Below are 20,830 nucleotides of genomic sequence, written 5' to 3' on the forward strand. Positions count from 1 at the left end.
CACAAGCGGTCATCTCAGCAACCTCCAAACGGGTAGACTGGACTCGTCAACCCTGGCAGGTAACCAGTCTAGGAGAAGGAAAACTCCGAAATAGAACCACGGGCAGACCAAGCTCAACAGCCCAGGAAGGCAATTGGTCTAGGGGAGGGACCCCTGACCAACGTCCAAGGCCGAAGTCGGAGATGCGAGACCCCCTGGGTGCCAAAAAGCGCTGCATCACGCAAATCACAAAATGATGGAGACAAATCAATTAGTGAACGACGACGAAGAAGAAGAAGACTCGTTTTTCTCAGATTTGGGGCGGTCTTAAAAGGAGGGTTCCACTGTACCATCATATAAGTGGCTCTGAAATTTTATCACCTTTATAAAGTATCTTTTTGGAAAATAAACGTTTACTTTTAACATCCTATTCCCAATGCTTTTGGAGACAACGGGTGCCAAACCCAAATATATTAAATCACACTATCTAGAAGAAGAATTTACTCCTCTTAACAAACTTTTATCATCACCACTCCGACCCACCCCGTCATCCTCCCCTCCTTTCTCACTTTTACCAGCTTTTAGCGTATCACCAACTCATGTCCCTAAAAGGAAAATTTCCTGTGAGGACGTTAAGGACCCCCATTTCATACCATCATATGCACACAACAGGAGAGAATAAGAATGAAAAGACAATAAGGCAGAACACACATTAATAATAATAATAATAATACGAATATTTATAACGCGCACATATCTCACCAACAGGCGACTCAAGGCGCACATACACTCATTCACACACACGGAGACTTAAAGTCACCAACACGCACACACCATCAACCATTAAAATATGTACAGTTATTCAGGGTGGGATGGGGTGGGCAGTGTAGAATGCATGGATTATGTGGAAAAAAGGAATGTCTTGAGTGCAGATTTGAATGATTCGAGGGACTGTTGTTGACGGAGGGGGAGAGGTAGTGTGTTCCATTGGCTAGGTGCTTGGAAAGAAAATGAGCGTTGACCTGCTGTTTTACCAAGAACAGAAAAGACACAGACATTTGCAAAGAACACAAGACTGATCACAAGAGTGATCTGATTGATCATCATCCTGAAGAAGTCAGTGACAGGCTGACAAACATCTGATGAAGAATTTACCATAAGGCCAAAAAAAAAAAAAAGGTCTGTTTACGGTAACATAGGCCAAAAAAATAGGGTCGGTAGGTCGGGGTTTTTTTTCTTTTTTTTCTCCCCAAAAACCATATTTTTACGTTATTTTGCCAAAAAAACAAGATTTTTTTTTTTTTTTTTTTTTTTTTTCCCAAATGCCAAAAAAAAGTCTAGGGTCGCGCGAAAAAACTAGGGTCGGTCGGGTTACCGTAAACAGACCTATTTTTTTTTTTGGCCTCATCATCCTGAAGAAGTCAGTGACAGGCTGACAAACATCTGATGAAGAATTTACCATAACTTCTGTTGCATTTTCTTTTCGTTTTGACACAAGAGTGGTACTCAGAATTCTCGTACCTGCCGACCAGTTTCTCGTTGGCTTCCTTGAGAGTGTCGCACTCTCTCTGCAGGTCGATCACCTGCTCCTGCAGCTCCGCCATGCGTCTCTGATTGGCTGCCGACATCTTGAGCTCGTTCTGTAGCGACAACACGCGGTTCTGTTCCTCCTTCACCTGCACATTCAGCCGTTCCATCTCCATCAAGATGGCGTCGTGGTTTTGCCGCAACACTCGCGTGTTCTGTGGAATGACGAGGAAGGTTTAAAAACAAATGTATTGACATTTTTGACATTATTTTATTAACCGCCTGACACTGCTAGGCAATTTTTCTTGTTTTTATAAGGACAGTACCATTTTTCAGTCTTGACAAGCCACTAGAGTGGTGACAGCAATGATTGGCGATGAAAATATTGTTTTCAATTTTGAAGAATCAGTAACAGCCAAGATGGGGAGAGAGGGAAAAGGCTGCCAAGGGAAACAGTGCTTTTGGTCTGGTTTTTAGCATGTCTGCTGACCAGTCCATCAAAAGTACTATTTGAATTGTGCTGTGTGCAGTATCAGTAATAATAAAAGATGGTGTGTGTGGATGTATGTTTGTGAGAGAGAGAGAGAGAGAGAGAGAGAGAGAGAGAGAGAGAGAGAGAGAGAGAGAGAGAGAGAGAGAGAGAGAGAGAGAGAGAGAGAGAGAGAGAGAGAGAGAGTAAAATGGCTGATCAAACGAAGTGTAATACTAATAATTTACAGTAATCTATTTAAAGCCACAACACTTTTTGTCAACTGCTTCTCCTCCCCTCTCTTCACAACTGCGGAGACTCGATCACAACTTAATAACATTCAATCAATCTATTTGCCGTTTTCAAACAAACACAATGTGGACTCACCTCTTCCAGAGCAGAATATTTTTCCTGTAGAGCAATGAGTCGTGTGGACTTTTCCTTGACATCTCTCTGCACCTTGATCATGTCAATGTTCTCCTGTACACTTTGTCTGCAAGTCAGAAACAAACATGTCAGGCCACAGGTCTTTCTTCACTTCATTTCACACACACACATCAAATGCAGCAATATGCAAGATGCTCTGAAATACAAAGCGTTATCTTAAACCCCCCCCTCCCCCCCACACAAAAACCAACAACAACACAGAAAAAAAAACACCAAAAAACTGAAAAAGGGCACCAGGACTGACAAAAGTCATACAACATGATAATGGGCAAACCTGTTCTCATAACAACTACAGATTTAATTCATCATCACAGGCATGGCTTAAAAATAGATTAAAAAAGCCCAAAAGACAATATAACGAAAGCATAAATAAACAAAATAAATTACTTTTCACACACGTACATCCATTTATTAATCAGTCAGCCAAAATTGACATATGCCTACCATACCTCTGCTCTGATGTTATCTGTGTTTTGATTTTAATGAGATCTTCTTCATATTCTGCCTCTCTCAGCCGATTCTGCAAAAACAAGAGAAACATCAACAAACTTGATTTAAATATACCACAGTATTAGCACAAAATTTCTTTTCTTTATTTGGTGTTTAACGTCGTTTTCAACCGTGCAAGGTTATATCGCGACGGGGAAAGGGGGGAGATGGGATAGAGCCACTTGTCAATTGTTTCTTGTTCACAAAAGCACTAATAAAAAATTTGCTCCAGGGGCTTGCAACGTAGTACAATGTATTACCTTACTGGGAGAATGCAAGTTTCCAGTACACGGACTTAACATTTCTTACATACTGCTTGACTAAAATCTTTACAAAAATTGACTATATTCTATACAAGAAACACTTAACAAGGGTAAAAAGAGAAACAGAATCCGTTAGTCGCCTCTTACGACATGCTGGGGAGCATCGGGTAAATTCTTCCCCCTAACCCGCGGGGGGTATTAGCACAAAATACTGCTATACATAAAAACATGTTCCAACAAAGCACATCTGTTACCCCATTTCTTTTCCATTGAACTCTTGTTATTACTTTATTATAAAGAGAAATCAACCACTAACCTGTTCTCTCAAAGTTTCAATCTCCATTTCATACAAGTTTAGCTGTTCATGCAGCTGAGCAATGTTGCTTTCTCTGGAAAAAAAGATAAATAATTTCAATATCAAACAACATCGGCATTCCTGTACTTGAGGGAGCCAAAAAGCACACCTTCTGTCAAAATGTAAATCTGCAAAACAGAAACAATCCCCAAAGTCTTAACCTTTCCACACATGCTGTTGTCAATTATACACACACACACACATAAACATGCATGCACGCCCGTACACACACACACACACACACACGCATTCAAACATATGCACGCACACGCATTCTCTCTCTTCCCCCTTATATCTCCCACAAAAGTACTTCCACATCAGTCTTCCCAAACATTCAAGACTGTCAGATATTTATAGAGCACTATTATCAGCATGACTTGATTACTACTTGTCACTTGATAAAGCAAAGCCAGAAAATATAAAATTAAAACAAAAAAAGTTGCAATTACAGCATTCAAAGGAAGAAGGGATGGAGAAGAAAGTGGAATAATGAACTCATTTTAAAGGGCTCTAACATTCTATACATTTCAAAGAAAGAGAAGCATGAAGAAAAAATAGGCTTACAAGTGTCGTTTCTCAGCTCTGGTATCCTCTAGAACACCGTGTCCATAGCGTTGCCCAGGAGGTGGGCTGGCAATGCTAAAAAACATACGTTAAAAAAATGTAAAGAACATCAGGAGAGTCCCTTGTTCATTTCAATGCTTGTTATTCACTTAGGCGCCATGTCATATGCATTTAGACAGTTACTTCCCTTTGTTTCTGAGATCATCGGGAAAATTTCAGTCATAGGAAATACAAGGATCTCCAAAAGTCAGATTGATTCTGTGAACAAGAATATTTCTTCCTTTTTCTTGAAAATAACTTAGAGGTGGTACTTGATAAGGTTTGGTTGGGTTAACACTGGGTTAAGAGGACCCGGGGTAGAGATATAGGGAGTAGACTGATAAAAGCATCAGTTGTCACGATCAACGTACAATTTTGTGTAAAAATTGCATTTTCGGGTGTCATATGCATTTTATCATACCCCTGAGCAGAACAGGTCTTCTTTGGTGTCAACTGAAACAAATTACTCGCCACCCCTGAGCATGCTAATTTTTTTCTCTCTCCAAGAATTAGCTTTGGGGTACAATATATGTTCTACTAGATGATTACCCGCTTCGCCGGGTACCGGCTTCGCCGGGAAGAAGTAGAGCCGAATACCAGGCTGCGCCTGGGACCCGGCACGAAGGAAAGGAGATAAACGCGCAAAACACTGGAGACCTTCTAAAAATAGTAACGTGCAGTGACCTTCTAAAAATAGTAACCCAGTAACGGGAATATGGATTGACGCCACACGGAGGAAGAGAGATAATCGCGGCTGAAAACACTGGAGAAGATAAGGAAGAGTTACTGGTAGTGGATCCCGACAACAACAACAACAACAAAGTCGCGTAAGGCGAAAATACAACATTTAGTCAAGTAGCTGTCGAACTCACAGAATGAAACTGAACGCAATGCCATTTTTCAGCAAGACCGTATACTCGTAGCATCGTCAGTCCACCGCTCATGGCAAAGGCAGTGAAATTGACAAGAAGAGCGGGGTAGTAGTTGCGCTAAGAAGGATAGCACGCTTTTCTGTACCTCTCTTTGTTTTAACTTTCTGAGCGCGTTTTTAATCCAAACATATCATATCTATATGTTTTTGGAATCAGGAACCGACAAGGAATAAGATGAAAGTGTTTTTAAATTGATTTCGACAATTTAATTTTGATAATAATTTTTATATATTTAATTTTCAGAGCTTGTTTTTAATCCAAATATAACATATTTATATGTTTTTGGAATCAGAATATGATGGAGAATAAGATGAACGTAAATTTGGATCGTTTTATAAAAATTTTGTTTTTTTTACAATTTTCAGATTTTTAATGACCAAAGTCATTAATTAATTTTTAAGCCACCAAGCTGAAATGCAATACCGAAGTCCGGGCTTCGTCGAAGATTACTTGACCAAAATTTCAACCAATTTGGTTGAAAAATGAGGGCGTGACAGTGCCGCCTCAACTTTCACGAAAAGCCGGATATGACGTCATCAAAGACATTTATCAAACAAGAAGAGCAAACGCTCGATCGAGTCACTTTCGCAGTTCTGAATATTATATGAGGCATCAGATGGACAGGAAGAAATTGCTATTCACAACACAATGAGTCACGTTCACATAAAATTTGAGCCCGGTCACTTTTATAGTTTCCGAGAAAAGCCCAACGTTAAGGCAAAGGGAGCCACTAAAATCTAAATTTGTATTTACTTCTACCATAGGCTAATGTTATATGCTTATGAAGTGGTAAGGCATATACGATTTCAAAACGGATAACGTTTTCAGTACCGTCACTGTCCGTTACCATGGAAACGGCAATCTCCAACTGCCAAAATGGGTTGCTAGGAACACGTTTTTTAGCTTCCCCTTAAATCATAGGAATGTGATTTTTTGTATGTAGGATGTAGGAGTCCATAGTTGTGGAATGACAACAGGGATTTTTTCTAGGATGAATAGTTCTGATAAAATATTTTTTTTTGATGAATTATCATGTTTTTCAGCACAATTTTAGTAAATATGACCCGCCTGAACAGTTATTTATTAATTTAAAGAAAATTCCTGTTGTCATTCCACAGGTTGTCCTCTGATAAGCATGTCCCTTAAGTTTCATTGCATTCTGAACAGCTGGATTGAAGAAAAACAGTTTCCTAGAAAGCAGGTCATGCAAAAACGCTGAACAGAGAAACAAGGCCGAGAACATTTCAAAGATCTTTCATTCACCCCAAATCAATGTTAACATAGTTCAGGTATTTTTCACAGACACCTGGTAACTACAGGCTTACCTAAAACTGCCCAGCAGCATATGCTGCACCCCCTTGTAGTCTGATGAGCTCATCCTGTCTTTTGAGTTTAGCTGCACGCACAGTGTCGCGTCTCTTGTTTAGCTGATCTTTCTTGAACCTGAGGCTGCCAAGAACCCTTTTACACTCCTAGCCTTGTTTAGTCTTTTCATGTTACAGCCTGTTGTAAAGCCGTAGAACTGTGCAGTGTTGAGAGCAGCCGCTGGTTCAAAATTGAATTCCCTAGCCCCTGTGACGACTGCAAACCGTACGCGATTTTTGCATGCAAATTTGTCCTTGGGGCAGCGAACCCAAACGCTGCTGTGGAGACACTCATTAGAGTTTTGGGTTTTTCCTGACACACATCTCTGAAGCAGTTGATCTTTCGTCAGTCTCTGGTAAACTGGTTCTAGAGGAGGATTCAGCTTCTTGAAGTTGAGAGGTGTATGGACGAGTTTTGCGTGTGGTCCTGGGGGCTGGTAGAAGGACCATGACGCGGCACCATGGGGGCACACGTCATGCTGTGGTTTGTCATCTGTTGAGAAGCCGTGACGCAGAGATGCCATCACTGCCCGTTTCATGTCTGCAACTGTCTTACCCCCCCCCCCCCTAATTGCCCGATTATAATATATCGTCAACTTCCTGATTGTATTCAGAGTCAGCTGATCATACCCTCGCCCTCCCAAAGTGATTCCTTTTTTGCGGCAGTCTGTCATAAGGTTGCGAAGCGCTGTTACAAGACGCTTGGAAACGTGATTGATGTACTCTTCTTTTTCGATGGTTACTTGATCTCCATAAGGCTTTATTTTGGAAAGTTCCTGGAAGGTTTTTGTGTCACCGTCTGACAGGATAACTGTGTATCGCAGATTGTGCTGCGACAGTGACCTGCCCCACAGAACCCGAGCCGCCTCGACTTCCATGATGCCACTGGAACCTAAAAATAAAACCACCGTTTCAGTCAAAGTCAGCCACTGAATAGCAAACACACAAACACACACAAACACACACACACACAAAAGGCAATCAGCCACATATCTACCAACATAGACGCTATTATTGCTTTTGTTCAGTACATGTATTACTATGCATGGATTAGTACCCAAACACACACACACATGCATGCACACATGCATGCACACACACACACACACACACAAACACACACACACACACACACACACACAAGGCAATCAGCCACAGATCTACCAACATAGACGCTATCATTGTTTTTGTTCAGTACATGTATTACTATGCATGGATTAGTACCCAAACACACACAAATACACAAACACGCACAGACACACACACACACACACACACACACACACTTCACATAGACAGCGCACACAAAACACTGACACACATTTTCACAAACACTTACAGATCTATGTAAAATTCAAACACAACACACTATCATCCCATTTCAACAAACGTCTTCACAAACGCACCATACACACATACTGTTTAGATCTACGCACTCACCTGCAAAATTCTTGTCACAGATGTCCAGTTGTTTTACCAGCCAGGCAGCATACTCCAGGGGTTTCTTCTGGAGAAGTTTGTTTCCAGTTGTCTGACAAACGTATGACAGTAGTTGCACATAACATGAGCGTCAAAGCAAATTCCAGTCAGCACGTCTAGACTACAGCACACCCTATTCCAATGTGGGACGAGTGCCCCCTGGTCAGCCATGATCCGTCGTAGCTTACACTGATATCAAGAACATCATCATCAGACAGTGTCATTCCATTGTGCGTTGCGTGTATCTGTCTGACCTGACGGACAGCCTCACTGAATACTTTCTCCTCCAGTAGATCTACATCAAGTCGTTGATAGAGTTTATCAGCTTTCTTCTGGAAGGTTTTGTGATCCATGCCTACCAAATCTAAACTTTCACAAAATTTGTTAAATTGTTGAGCACCTAGCCCACATATCAAGGAGTCTGGACGAATAAACGGCTTGCCTGATGAGACCATAATCCGTTTGACCGCTTTCTTTGGAAGCAAGGTATCCAGCGGTACCTGGAACAACTTCCTCACATGCACGTACACTGCAAGGCCGTGTCTCTGTTTTGAGTCTGGGCATGGTGACAGCGTTGGCTGTTTACATTGCGGACAACAAAGTTCGTTTACAAGTCAATACCATCAAAGGTTTCCAAATCAACAAGACATCTCCTTGTTTGGGAAGCCTCTGGACCTGTCGCTTTTGACCAGTGGCTGCTGTGTAGGCCTATGTGTTCGTCTTGAATTGTTTTCGCGTCAAAACCGCCAAGAACACACTCTCAGTCCTGACGCAGAATTTGATCTGCATGCCACAGCGGTCGATCCAGATTTTGTGCGCTTGGTCACCGATTGTGTTTTAGTTGTTCTCTTGTCTCTGCAACTCTTCAGTTGTTGTCTTCTCGTACACTTGCCTTTATGATGTGTTTTTCGGAGTGTTGATCTTTTCACACGTGCCATTTTTCTAAGCAAACTCAGTCGAAAACTAAACGCGGTGAGCAGACGACTTTTAAAACGCGAAAAGCCACGCGAGCCTATCTGACCAATCGTGGCCAGGTATTCACGTCATACCCCCGTATATGGAAAGTTCCTGTGGTTTGCTTGTTTAAAAAATAGGGGTTTTCCCCAGGAGAATCCATATTTAACCGAAAATAACCGCCGAATGACACAGGGGAGAGAACTGCTGTTCAAACGGTATACGACGTTCCCGCGTTGGGCGAGCAGAAATGTCTGTTGTCAAGGGTTGAAAATCGGAATTTTTATCGGAAGAGTGAATGAAAAGACAGAAAAATTCGCCGGGTTGGTGCAAAGAAATATGTTTTTAGAGACTTTGATGAATTTGTATTGTGTAATCATATGCATTTCATGAAAGTAGACAGATTGAAAGGTGCAAAACTGCTAACAACTCAAAATGGCTGTTTAAGTCCCATCACTCTAAATTTCAGTGGCGCACTTCGCCTTAAGTTGTGTGTTGCCGAACAGAAAAGGCTAGTTATCTCCCTTGTTTTTCTGATAACGTTCGTAAAAGGCTACAGATGTAAATACTTTGATGTAAAGAATAATCCTACAAAGTTTCAATCACATCCGATGAACTTTGTCAAAGATATAAAATGTCTAATTTTTCCTTTGACGCTGACCTGTGACCTTGAAAAAGGTCAAAGGTCAACAAAACCATCGTTAAAGTGTAGAGGTCATTGGAGGTCACGACTAAACAAAATATGAGCCCGATCGCTTTGATAGTTTCCGAGAAAAGTCCAACGTTAAGGTGGTGTCTACGGACGGACGGCCGGCCGGACGGCCGGCCGGACAGACTAACACTGACCGATTACATAGTCACTTTTTCTCAAGTGACTCAAAAAATGGAAAAAAAAGTCTGGGGATGCCATACTCAGGATCTCTCATGTCAAGTTTCATGAAGATCGGTCCAGTAGTTTAGTCTGAACCGCTCTACACACACACACACACAGACACACACACATACACCATGACCCTCGTCTCGATTCCCCCCTCTACGTTAAAACATTTAGTCAAAACTTGACTAAATGTAAAAATGGGTTCAGCGCGCACAGCGCTGCGCGCTGAGAGCACGTGTTGAAATATCTCATCGATGAGGTTGTGTCCTTGGTGTAGCTGAAGACGGTGTCCAAATTTGAAAAAGATCCACCGAGAACTTTGGCCGTGCATCGCGAACAGACAGACAGACAGACAGACAGACACAAGTCGTATATATATATAGATGTAAAATGTAAAAATACGCACTGAATGTTTGTTTTAACCCAAATAAAATAATGGCAAATAGCTATCCTGTGTAAGTGTTTGTGTGTCTTTACCGTATCATAATGCTGCCCATAGGGAAACATAACATCAGACAAGCTTCTAGCCATACAAACAGGTGTCTGGGTGCAAATGTAACTCAACCTTGCAGATGCACTGGCACTAACTTCAAACTGCAGCAATGTATAGCGCAGCATGAATGTTTGGCACTCGGACAAACAAACACACAGAGCACACAGACAAACCACAGCACAGAGCCATAATCATAACAGAAAAGTTCACACTGTAGCATCCCTGTGCAATACGCAATATCAATGTTGCCACACACATTTGATTGTCTTACTATTTCTTTCTGGGCAGGGGACTGGCTTGACTGAAACAATACAATCAACCTTTCATCTTCATGTTTCTGCAGATTAATTATCTTTCTCAAAAAATGAACTCTTCTGCTACACTAAAGAATGTCACTGTCAGATTTCCACTTTTTTGAATGGTTGGTGGAAAAAATTATATTTTCAGAGCATGGGGTCAGAGTAAAATACATTCTGATGGTCACTTCTAGTCTGGCAGTGTTTTGTGTTTCTCTTCTTTATGCTTCACATTTTGACCTGACCCTATATTAAAGTGACTTTTCCTGTAAGAAATGAAACTACTAGCACACAACTGCTCATGCAAAGATGGCTTACAGCATACTTGTCCTGATACATGTTTGTTTGTTTGCTTAACGCCCAGCCGACCACGAAGGGCCATATCAGGGCGGTGCTGCTTTGACATATAACGTGCGCCACACACAAGACAGAAATCGCAGCACAGGCTTCATGTCTCACCCAGTTACATTATTCTGACACCGGACCAACCAGTCCTTATACATGTATTTTGGTCTTAATTTACATGAATGAGCAGGAAAGGAAAGAACACATACATGAACCGATATCACTCAAAGAACTGCAAATAGGATTATTTTGAGTTAATAGGTTCATCATGAACACAAACTGAGCTTCCACGCTATAAACAAGGACAAATACCAAAACCCACCCAAACAACACTCCAGCAAAAAATCTGAACATTACATACAACATCCCGTTCAGCAGTAAAGCTACCTTACGCAAACAACTGGACCAACGGAAACCAACTTCACTCACACACATTCTGCCACCCACCCCAAAACAGAAAAACACTAACAGACTTTTCAGAAAAAGAAGCACTGAGTATAAGGCATCACAATAGAAGATTTTCATAAATAACTGTCGGGTTTGTATATGTTATGGAAGAGTGTGCACATGTTTCCGACACACCCCTCGCTGGTGATTGGCCCCTTCAATGTTTGTACGAGGTTTTACAAGAACAGGTCACTCTCTCACAACCCATCCAAACCTGACAGAGTTCTTTTCGGAATTAATCTATTCCCTGATTCTGTCAATTTCCTACACAGCAGGATCAGCTGACAAGCACCTGCACCTACACCCACATGTACACCAACACCCACCTCAACAACAAAATGTCAGACATTAGCTTACACTTCTTCAGGTGGTGGTGGACTTTCCACCCTGTAAGGTAGGCACACACCATAATTTTGCAATTTATTTTCCAGGAAAAGCTATGTGAATACGTTTTTAGCAACAACCAAAATAAACTCAATACTGAAAGATGCAAACACAAACAGACAGACAGGAAATTTGTTTCTTGTACTGGACACACTTCTTTTTGTAATCATACCAATTTACATTTTCAATATTCTTTAAAAATCCAAATTCCCTACTTATCAATCTAGTACCAAATCATAATTTAAAAGAAACAACCAAATACACATTATAGAAGAAAAATCAAAATCCCGGGACTGATCAGATCAGACGAGAAAGTCACAAAATGCTCAACTCGCTGTGTGGCCTCAGTGAAATGGAGTCCTGCTGCATTCAACTACAAGACAATCAAATGACAGCCTTATATCCCAAAGTTTACAGTATTTGCATTAACTGAACATTATTTTTCCTTTTTCAATATTCCATTATTCCTTCGCAGGGAAATTTATGTTGTTTTTTATATAAATGGAAAGCTAGCAGCTGCAACAGTCATGCTACCCAAATGTGCATGTTTAGGTTCATCAGCCACCTGCACTTCTGACAGAACGACAAGGTCTTATATGTGCCCTGGTGGTGACACAGGAGGTAGGGACATGGATACATTTTCTGAGTCATCGCATAAATTTGACCCCTGCAAGAATTCGAACCAGTGACCTGAGGATCACACGTCCAGTGTCCTGGATCACACACGTCCAGTGTCCTATCTGAAAACTTTGAAGTGTGGGGTAATTTATATCTGTCAATAGGGTAAAACTCCACTTGATTTTGTGTTGAAACAAAGTACGTTTCGTGAAACGTAAAAATTTCAAAGTTTGTGAAAGCTGCTTTGGTGTTTGTTATTTGAAATGAAAGCTTAATCATTTTTGTTTGTGTTTGAACCGGTAAATTGATACAAGCTCTTGTGCTCTGTACTTACCGTTTTGGCGACTCGTGGTGCAGCGGACCCATGACACGCAGGTTCTTGGTGATGCGGGGGTCGACCTGGATGGTCTGGTGCTTGGGGATACCCGTGTTGATGCGAGACTGCACATAGGGGTACGGGGCCACCCTTTTGGTTGAGCTCACAGCCTGGGCCTGTTGCTTGGCTAGAGTAAGCTGCAGTAGCAAACAGAGCCTTACAGAACAAGACATGTAACTGTGTGATCTGACTATATCATTTGTGAGTAACTCATATAACTCAAATGAAAATAGAGTACTTTAGCAGGGGTGTACCTTAACTTTTTTTGCTACCGGCCAGGGGGGCCGGTAAGTCAAAAATTGAACCGGCCCCCCCAAATCCCAACCGGCCCCCAACTTGCCGGGATTTCTTACAAGCGCCCCAGCGGCTCGTCGCTTGCTAACCACATACACAAAAGACGTACATTCATACTTATAATGCATACATGTGGATTTGCACTACTAATAACTACCACAAACACACAGAAAACTTGATGACTAAAATGCTATGTTTTAATATAATGATAATTAACCTTGTTTTAATAAAGAATTTAAAATAAAAGCCGCCACAAAGAAACAAGAAATCAAAACCACATTCACACCCTGTCACACAATCACACACTAAACCTCACTAAAAGTTACCCCCTTTATGTACCCCAACCACACAATTTACAAAGTAATTTACTATGGAACTTTACTTACCACATAAACACACACTACAAAAGAGTAAATCAGCATTTTTTTTAATTTAAATTATGTTTTTTGTTGTATAAAACCAAGTATAAAAAACTGACTACAAACAAAACATTTTTCTAAGTTGCTTTCTTGTTTTGTTTCTTTTTCTTTATGTCTGTGTTATTAATATTACTGTAAAAGTTGCATACCAGCCAAATTTACCACAGCTTAAGTCATAAATAATCAAAAGCATTACATTTCATTTCTATTTCCTAATGAGATGTTCAGATTTCCTGATCCTAGAATTGTTCACAGGTGATCTTTATGCTTTTGATTCAGCAGAGTTGCATCCCTTGTCCTATTGTTGAAGGTCTGTCTTTTCTTCTTTATATAGTGGATCTGGGTGGGTTTTTTTACTTCCTTAGTTGAAGGAAAATAATTGACAGCAGTAGTACTGTCACTACTTGTACTAAGTTGGTCAGCAAAGCTGGTGTTAACATATTTGGGAAAACGGTCTCAATGAGTATCCCTGCAGTCAATGACATAATTATATACATTTCCCAGAAACTGGATCAGTGGTACATAGCAGGCACATCAAAGGAAAAATACAGAGGGCTAGGGGGAATATGTTTGCTCTGGATGGGCGGTCAGATCAAAGGCAGATGCATTGTAAAAGCTGGTTGGCCTTGAGACCTGGGTCAATGACCGGTACTTGCAACACTGACCTTCTTACTCGGGTCAATGACCGAGTTTTTATCTGAGAGGAAACTGTTTTACAACATGTGAAAGTCTCTGAAGGATTGGTGAGCGCAGGATAAGATCAGAGAGGGGGTGAAGTGAATAGCGCAAAGAGGGGGGACGGAGGGTTTTTTTAACTATTTTGACTGCTGATGCAATCGCCAGCAGCTCGTGGCACTGGAGGGGTGATGACACGGTCAAGTGAGGCGGAGGGGGGTAGCTGTCTAGCCAATGTGTCTGACATTGATTGATGGTAGTCCTGAGTCCTCAAAGTGGGGGAAGGGGAGGGGGGATGAGTGGGCAGTAGAGAAGTGACAGATTTTGAGATCGCCCGCAGAGATATTTGTTCGCCGGCCGTTCCGATTGACTACGTTGCCTAACGACTTTGTACTTCAGCAAAATTTGAACTCGCCCGGCGGGCGATTTCAGAGGAATTTCGAACTCGCCCGACGCGATTTGAAGTCGCCGCGGGCGAGCGCCAAAACTCACCCCTGCTTTAGACTTGGGGAGATAGAAGAAGTAACTGCAGACAGAAAAGGAGGAAGAGAGAGCCTAGGAGTGATTAAGGAGAGGATAACACAAAAGGAACGAAAGAAAGTAAGAGTACACACAGAAAAAGCCAGTGGTTTCAACATTTTTATAGTGCCTTCTACTTCCAGTGGTTTTGCAAAACCAAATCTACATTCATGTGGTCAAGTGAGAGGGGGGTTGGACTGGAGAGAGAGAGAGAGAGAGAGAGAGAGAGAGAGAGAGAGAGAGAGAGAGAGAGAGAGAGAGAGAGAGAGAGAGAGAGAGAGAGAGAGAGAGAGAGAGAGAGAGAGAAACACACAAAAGACAAACAGGTAGACACAGACAGAGAGGTCTGAGCACAGTTGCTGCTTATAACATCCTGGGTGGCAGAGAGAGAGATGAGAGAGATGAGAGAGACAGAGAGACAGACACAAACACACACAGAAATCTGACCTTGTCCCTGAGCTGAGCATTGATTTTCTCCATTTGCAGCAGTTTGTCCTGCAGCTCTAGTATCTTCTCTTCTGCCTCGATGCTCATACCACCACCGCCCTTACCTGCCACACACAATCACATCATTATAAACATGGTTTCGTTATCACACATCCTTAAACCAACATACTTCAGCCAATAAATCTGAGTGTTCACTTAATCCACTCATTCTATCATAACACAAAGACAAGAATAATGCGGTAATTGAGGCAGCTATTAGCATTATGTTATTTTTTTGGTCAAAAGCTGAGTTTTGTGTTTTTTCCGCTTTTACATTCAACTTTTAACAGTTGAATTAGCAGAAACTACTATTTAACACAATCTCTGGCTCACACTAAGAAAAAATAATGCTCTAAGCTATTTCCTTCTATTCTTCTATCCAGGAAAAAATGCCCAGACACAATCAAACACACTGTAGCCTGCATGCCTATTTAAATATTGGAAAAATTATTGTTTGTTTGGTCTGGTATATAATTTATCAAGAATTTCTTACCTCCACCCTCTACATCATGTTTCTTTTTGTCATTCACAAGCCGCAGGAGTTTTGTTGCCATTCTGAAACAAATAAAGTTGAAATGAAAACAGTAACTCTCTCTCACACACACACACACACACACACACACACACACACACACACACACACACACACACACACACACACTCTCTCTCTCTTTCTCTCACATTGAGTTGACACTCTCTTTCCTTCATCCACTCGTTCTGAACCTACATCCGGCAACGTACACTACAGTTACAAGACTAATTAGGCAGTACAGTTACAAGACTAATTAGGTAGTACAGTTACAAGACTAATTAGGCAGTACAGTTAACTGTACCTTTTGATTTTATCCTCCTGCTTTCGTGCATGTTTCTTGAGCACAAGGTTTTCCTCATGGGTGCGTAGATATTTGTCTTCCAGCTCGTCACGACTCCATTTGGACACCTGCCGCCTCTGCTGAGCCGCCTTCTGTTCCAGAACACCTGGCCCTGATCACAATTAACAGAAACCCCATTAAACAGCAATTCTAAGTATCTGATCAACCATAAAAGCAACAAAAAAAACCCACAAAAAACAACAACGAACCCACGCACACAAAAACCCAATCCCCATACAAAAAAAAACTAGACAAATGTAAGTGTGCTTGTTCATCTCCTGGTTAACCCTTTCTGCAAAACTCCGCATTAAGTTGATTAACTCTACCCCATCTGCATCCCACTTCCATTCCTATTGGAAAAAGTTAGAGACCATGTATACTGTCTAAGATTCACATTTTGGAGTCCTTGTGCCTTAAGTCACTGGTGTGCTTGAGAGCTTGGTTCTTAAGGGAGCACCTAGATTTTGCTCTCTGAAGTCCTACCTCATTTGAGAGAGAGAGAGAGAGAGAGAGAGAGAGAGAGAGAGAGAGAGAGAGAGAGAGAGAGAGAGAGAGAGAGAGAGAGAGAGAGACGCTTTGACACTTTATTGTCATTAGCTAATAAAAGCCTTATAGACAAGGTAAAACAACAACAATTTCTGCATCATTCATAAAAGGGGTAAAAAGATGAATGAGCAAAACAGCTATAACAACAAAAACATAGCAAACCTGGTTATGAGTACGAACAAACAAACAACCAAACAAACACGAAAACCACAGGTAAACGAAAGGTTTTCAAAACTAAGAGTAAAAAGCAAGGTATAGTATGTACACACAAAGGAAAATATTGATCCAACAGATCGGTCTAGGACTGTTAAAACACACTCAGAAAACCAATCAAACGGCAGACCACAAATATTTAAAACCAACCATGTGATGTACAAATCACTCTGAGAGAGAGAGAGAGAGAGAGAGAGAGAGAGAGAGAGAGAGAGAGAGAGAGAGAGAGAGAGAGAGAGAGAGAGAGAGAGAGAGAGAGAGAGAGAGAGAGAGAGAGAGAGAGAGAGAGAGAGAGAGAGAGGGGGGGGAAAGAGAGAGAGAGTTTTTGCTGTACAACTGACCTGCACTTTTGAGGGCATTATTGCTGGTATCCCTCACTGGAATATGATCATCAGCCATTGTGACAGAGAGGTGTTCTGTCAGAGGCTATCCGGCATTCCAATCACCTAAAATGAAACATCAACAAGTTTGGTCAAATCATACATTATACATTTTATTTATACACAAGTATTTACGCATGCTCCATTTCATACTGCTGACTCTGCTACATTATATCATGAAAAATGATACCAACAATGGAATCATGGTGTAATACACCTTGCATTTCTTCAAAACTTGCTACTGATTACTGCGTGAGCATCAAATCTGTGAAAAGTAAGAACAACCACAGCAACTGACTCTTATTGAGACTCAAACCTTCATCACTGTGAGTGTGAGTCTGTGAGGCTGTGCACAACCTAAATAACAAACCTAAAAAAACGAAAATCTTATTTTGGCTGCCTAGATTTTAATACATCTGGTCATTGCAGTGGAATTCTAACTGCTCTGTCAGTCTGTGAAGTTTATGTTATCACGCTACTGTCCTAACTAACAAGTACAGTGATACTGATACAGCCAACGTGTTCCAACATGATTTTCTCACAAATACGAGGTTGAATTATGGTGTTATTTCGTAGGAAAGTAAACGATCAAGCACATGAACAAATTTCTGAAAATACGTTTCTTGTGTAATATGCAAACAAAAAATGTTTGGTCCAAAACAGCGTGTCCAGGCTGACAAAACTGTCAGAATACCGACTCCGCTCGTCCCTAGATAGAAGCCGCCATTGCAACCAAGGACAACAAAACTACACTATGGCACAAGAAACACTGCTCCCCTCACAGGTTTTATCACACCGTTACATTAAAGTAAGAGCGTGTGATCAGCTCCACACGGTAGATTTTAAAACAAAACTCCTTTATCTCCAGATTTTCATGTTTACCTATTTTTCTGAGCCTCGTTTGTTTTCGTTTTGAATGAATGTAGCACCGGAAGTTGACAATGGAGGTATTCACTCTTTGTCTTGCCAATCGCGGTTGTTTCCCTTCGACCTCTTGCTTTGCTAACTTCCCAAGTTCGAGCGTGAGCAGTGTGGAAATAAAGCTATGGCGCATGTGGCGATCACCTCTCGATAACGACCACCTGCCCACAACAACTGCCCCAAATGGTCTTTAAGAAAAAAAAACCCATTGTTTTTAATTTTTCTAAATATTTGTTTTGCTTCTCTCAGTGTCTTTGTCATTTGTTGGTTTGTGCAGTGCAGTTGTTTTGTCAGTTATTCTCCTCTTTATCTGTTCTATCGTCTTTCTTCTTCTTTTTTGTGTGTGTATTTTTGTGCTTTTGTGCCTGAAGAAGACCCTTAGGTCGAAACGTCGCTGTTATTCGTTCCGTGTTCGTCATTTTAACGTGAGTACATTTCTTTTTGGTCTCTTTATTTGTTTTAACATTTAGTCAATAATTGACTAAATGTCAGTGTATATACACAGATAGACTGGGAATCGATAAAACTACCTAACAGATCTTTGTGAAACTTTGCATGTTAATACTTCACCTTCCAGATAATATCCCCAGACGTTGTTTTTCAAATGTTTCTAAAAATAAATGTTTATAATGATGTCATATCCGGCTTTTTGTGACAGTTGAGGCCGCACTGTGGCTACCTCGTTTTTTAATATCAGTCTAAAATTTACTAACAGCAACCTAAAAAACGATGGCATTGTTTTTACTTTAAATTTGTTTGTTTGTTGTAATCATAGACGGGGAATGGAGACGAGGGTGGTGCACGTGTGCGTGTGTGTGTGTGTGTGTGTGTGTGTGTGTAGAGCGATTCAGAGAAAACGGCTGGACCGATCTTCATGAAACTTTACATTCACATTTTTCCAGGTGATACCCTCAGCCTCTCTTTTTTAGTTTATCATTTTTTGGATAAATGTGTTTGATGACGTCATATTCGGCATTTAGTGAAAGTTGAGGCGGCTCTGTCACGTCACGCCCTCATTTTTTGATCAAATTGATTGACATTCTGGTCAACCAATGATCTTCGACGAAGCCCGGACTCGCAAATGATTGTATTTCAGCTGGGAAGCTTAAAAAATAATTAATGACTTTGGTAATTGAAAGTCTCAAAATTCTAATTCGAATCTTCAAATTTTAGTAATCGATAAAACAATGATTTAATCTTATTTCCTGAATCCAAAAACATTTAGATAGGCCTATGTTATCTCTGGATTTTCTTCTTCTTCTTTTTTGTTCTTGGATTTTAACTCCCACGTTCACTCAAGGTTTTGCACGAGTGGATTTTTACGTGTATGACCGTTTTTCCGGTAGCGCTAGCGGCCGGGATTTGAACTCACGACCATCCGATTAGGAGGCCGATGTCTTATCCACTAGGCCACTGCGCCCGTCAATCTCTGGATTCAAACCAAGCTCAGAAAGCAAAAAGGATAAAGAAAAGTCCGCTTTCTTTTAAAACGCTAGTGCTATTGCGCTATACTGGCTTGTCACTTCAAGCTATCAGAGGGCCGGTACGCGTTTCACGTGAATGTGTTAAAATGCACTGTGTTCAGTTTCATTCCGTGAGTTCGAATGATTGACTAAATGTATTAAATTCGCTTCAAGCGACTTGTTTTTGTTGTTGTCATTTCCTGCATTTCCTAAACAAATATAAACACGTAATGTTTACTCTGAAAATGTACTTAAAATGAATGAAAATTGGTTTTAAGTCTGCATGCTTAGCGGAGACCAGCACGACTCGTCTCGATCTCGGTCTTCGGGTTTTGGCTGGCCAACCCTTACTTGTCTCGGTGATGACTGATCCCGGGTTTGCAGTGTTGATCTTCTAGTTTAAGGCCGACCAATTGCCTAATGTTTTGATGTGGCTTCACGCGACTTATTACACCCCCGGTATAGGGGTGTGTATAGGATTCGATCGATGTGTTTGTGTGTTTGTGTTCGCATATAGATCTCAAGAATGAACGGACCGATCGTCACCAAACTTGGTGAACAGGTTCTATACATTCCTGAGACGGTCCTTACAAAAATTGGGACCAGTCAAACACACGGTTAGGGAGTTATTGGTGGATTAAGATTCTACAAGGACTTATAGAGGAATGGTCAAAGGGAAATAACCTTCTCAGCTGGTGGCAGTGAGAATGGTTATTTCCCTTTGACCAACGGGGGTGTTTTTCCTACCTCGGAGGAATTTCTTGTTTTCTATATGATTCACCTGTCCATAACTGAGACGATCATCCCTGGTCAGACCCTTGGTTGGTCGATATGGACAGGTTCGACTGTCCCTCCTTAGTGTAGTGGGTAGTCATTGCTGCTAATCATGGTCCGAGTGGTTCGTCGCTAGTCCATGTTTTCATGTTTTAGTTTTTAAAAATGTATCTTCCAACCCTCCTCTTCTTCTAAACCCTTCCTTCTGTTGTTTGCTTTGATTTGTCCTTCATTCCCAATTTTTTGAGCGGTTTACGAAAGATGGAAGATAGCCAATCAAAGTTGAACAGGCCAACAAAGTAAGTCAGTCAGTCACGCAGAAAGGGGTGTAATTTGACCCAAAGTTGGTGCATTTTGTGTACTGGTGGAGTTTCTGTACGGGACCCGCCCCCCCTACCCCCCCTACCCCCCTCTACCTCCCCCTACCCCCCCCCCCCCCCCCCCCCCCCCACGACCCCCACCCCCCTGCCGGCCTCCTCCCTATATACAGAAAATGACACGCTATGAGCATTCCCTGGAAAAAAACACGATATCACTGCATTTTGCAACCGATGCGTGACGTAACATTGAA

General features: G+C 41.3%; 1 protein-coding gene across 4 annotated transcripts in view; it reads right to left on the bottom strand.

Moving 5' to 3' along the window:
* The window catches only part of LOC138961460 (protein fantom-like), a 54,227-nt gene extending 36,165 nt beyond the window's left edge, over positions 1–18,062 (bottom strand). For 3 of the 4 annotated variants that reach the window (XM_070333134.1, XM_070333124.1, XM_070333114.1), the window contains exons 1-11: positions 17,984–18,062; positions 17,063–17,167; positions 15,924–16,074; positions 15,584–15,645; positions 15,052–15,155; positions 12,656–12,834; positions 4,094–4,168; positions 3,491–3,563; positions 2,872–2,942; positions 2,363–2,468; positions 1,501–1,721 (exon numbers count right to left, since the gene is read on the bottom strand). In XM_070333134.1, coding sequence (XP_070189235.1) covers positions 1,501–1,721; positions 2,363–2,468; positions 2,872–2,942; positions 3,491–3,563; positions 4,094–4,168; positions 12,656–12,834; positions 15,052–15,155; positions 15,584–15,645; positions 15,924–16,074; positions 17,063–17,120 — 1,100 coding nt within the window. In that variant the 5' untranslated portion in view covers positions 17,121–17,167; positions 17,984–18,062. Of the gene's footprint in view, positions 1–1,500; positions 1,722–2,362; positions 2,469–2,871; positions 2,943–3,490; positions 3,564–4,093; positions 4,169–12,655; positions 12,835–15,051; positions 15,156–15,583; positions 15,646–15,923; positions 16,075–17,062; positions 17,168–17,719; positions 17,811–17,983 lie in introns of those variants that run through there. The other variant, XM_070333119.1, reaches the window with a different exon arrangement.
* Positions 18,063–20,830: the final 2,768 nt, after the last annotated feature.

Source organism: Littorina saxatilis, linkage group LG1, assembly GCF_037325665.1.
Source record: "Littorina saxatilis isolate snail1 linkage group LG1, US_GU_Lsax_2.0, whole genome shotgun sequence".
NCBI classification, from domain to species: domain Eukaryota; kingdom Metazoa; phylum Mollusca; class Gastropoda; order Littorinimorpha; family Littorinidae; genus Littorina; species Littorina saxatilis.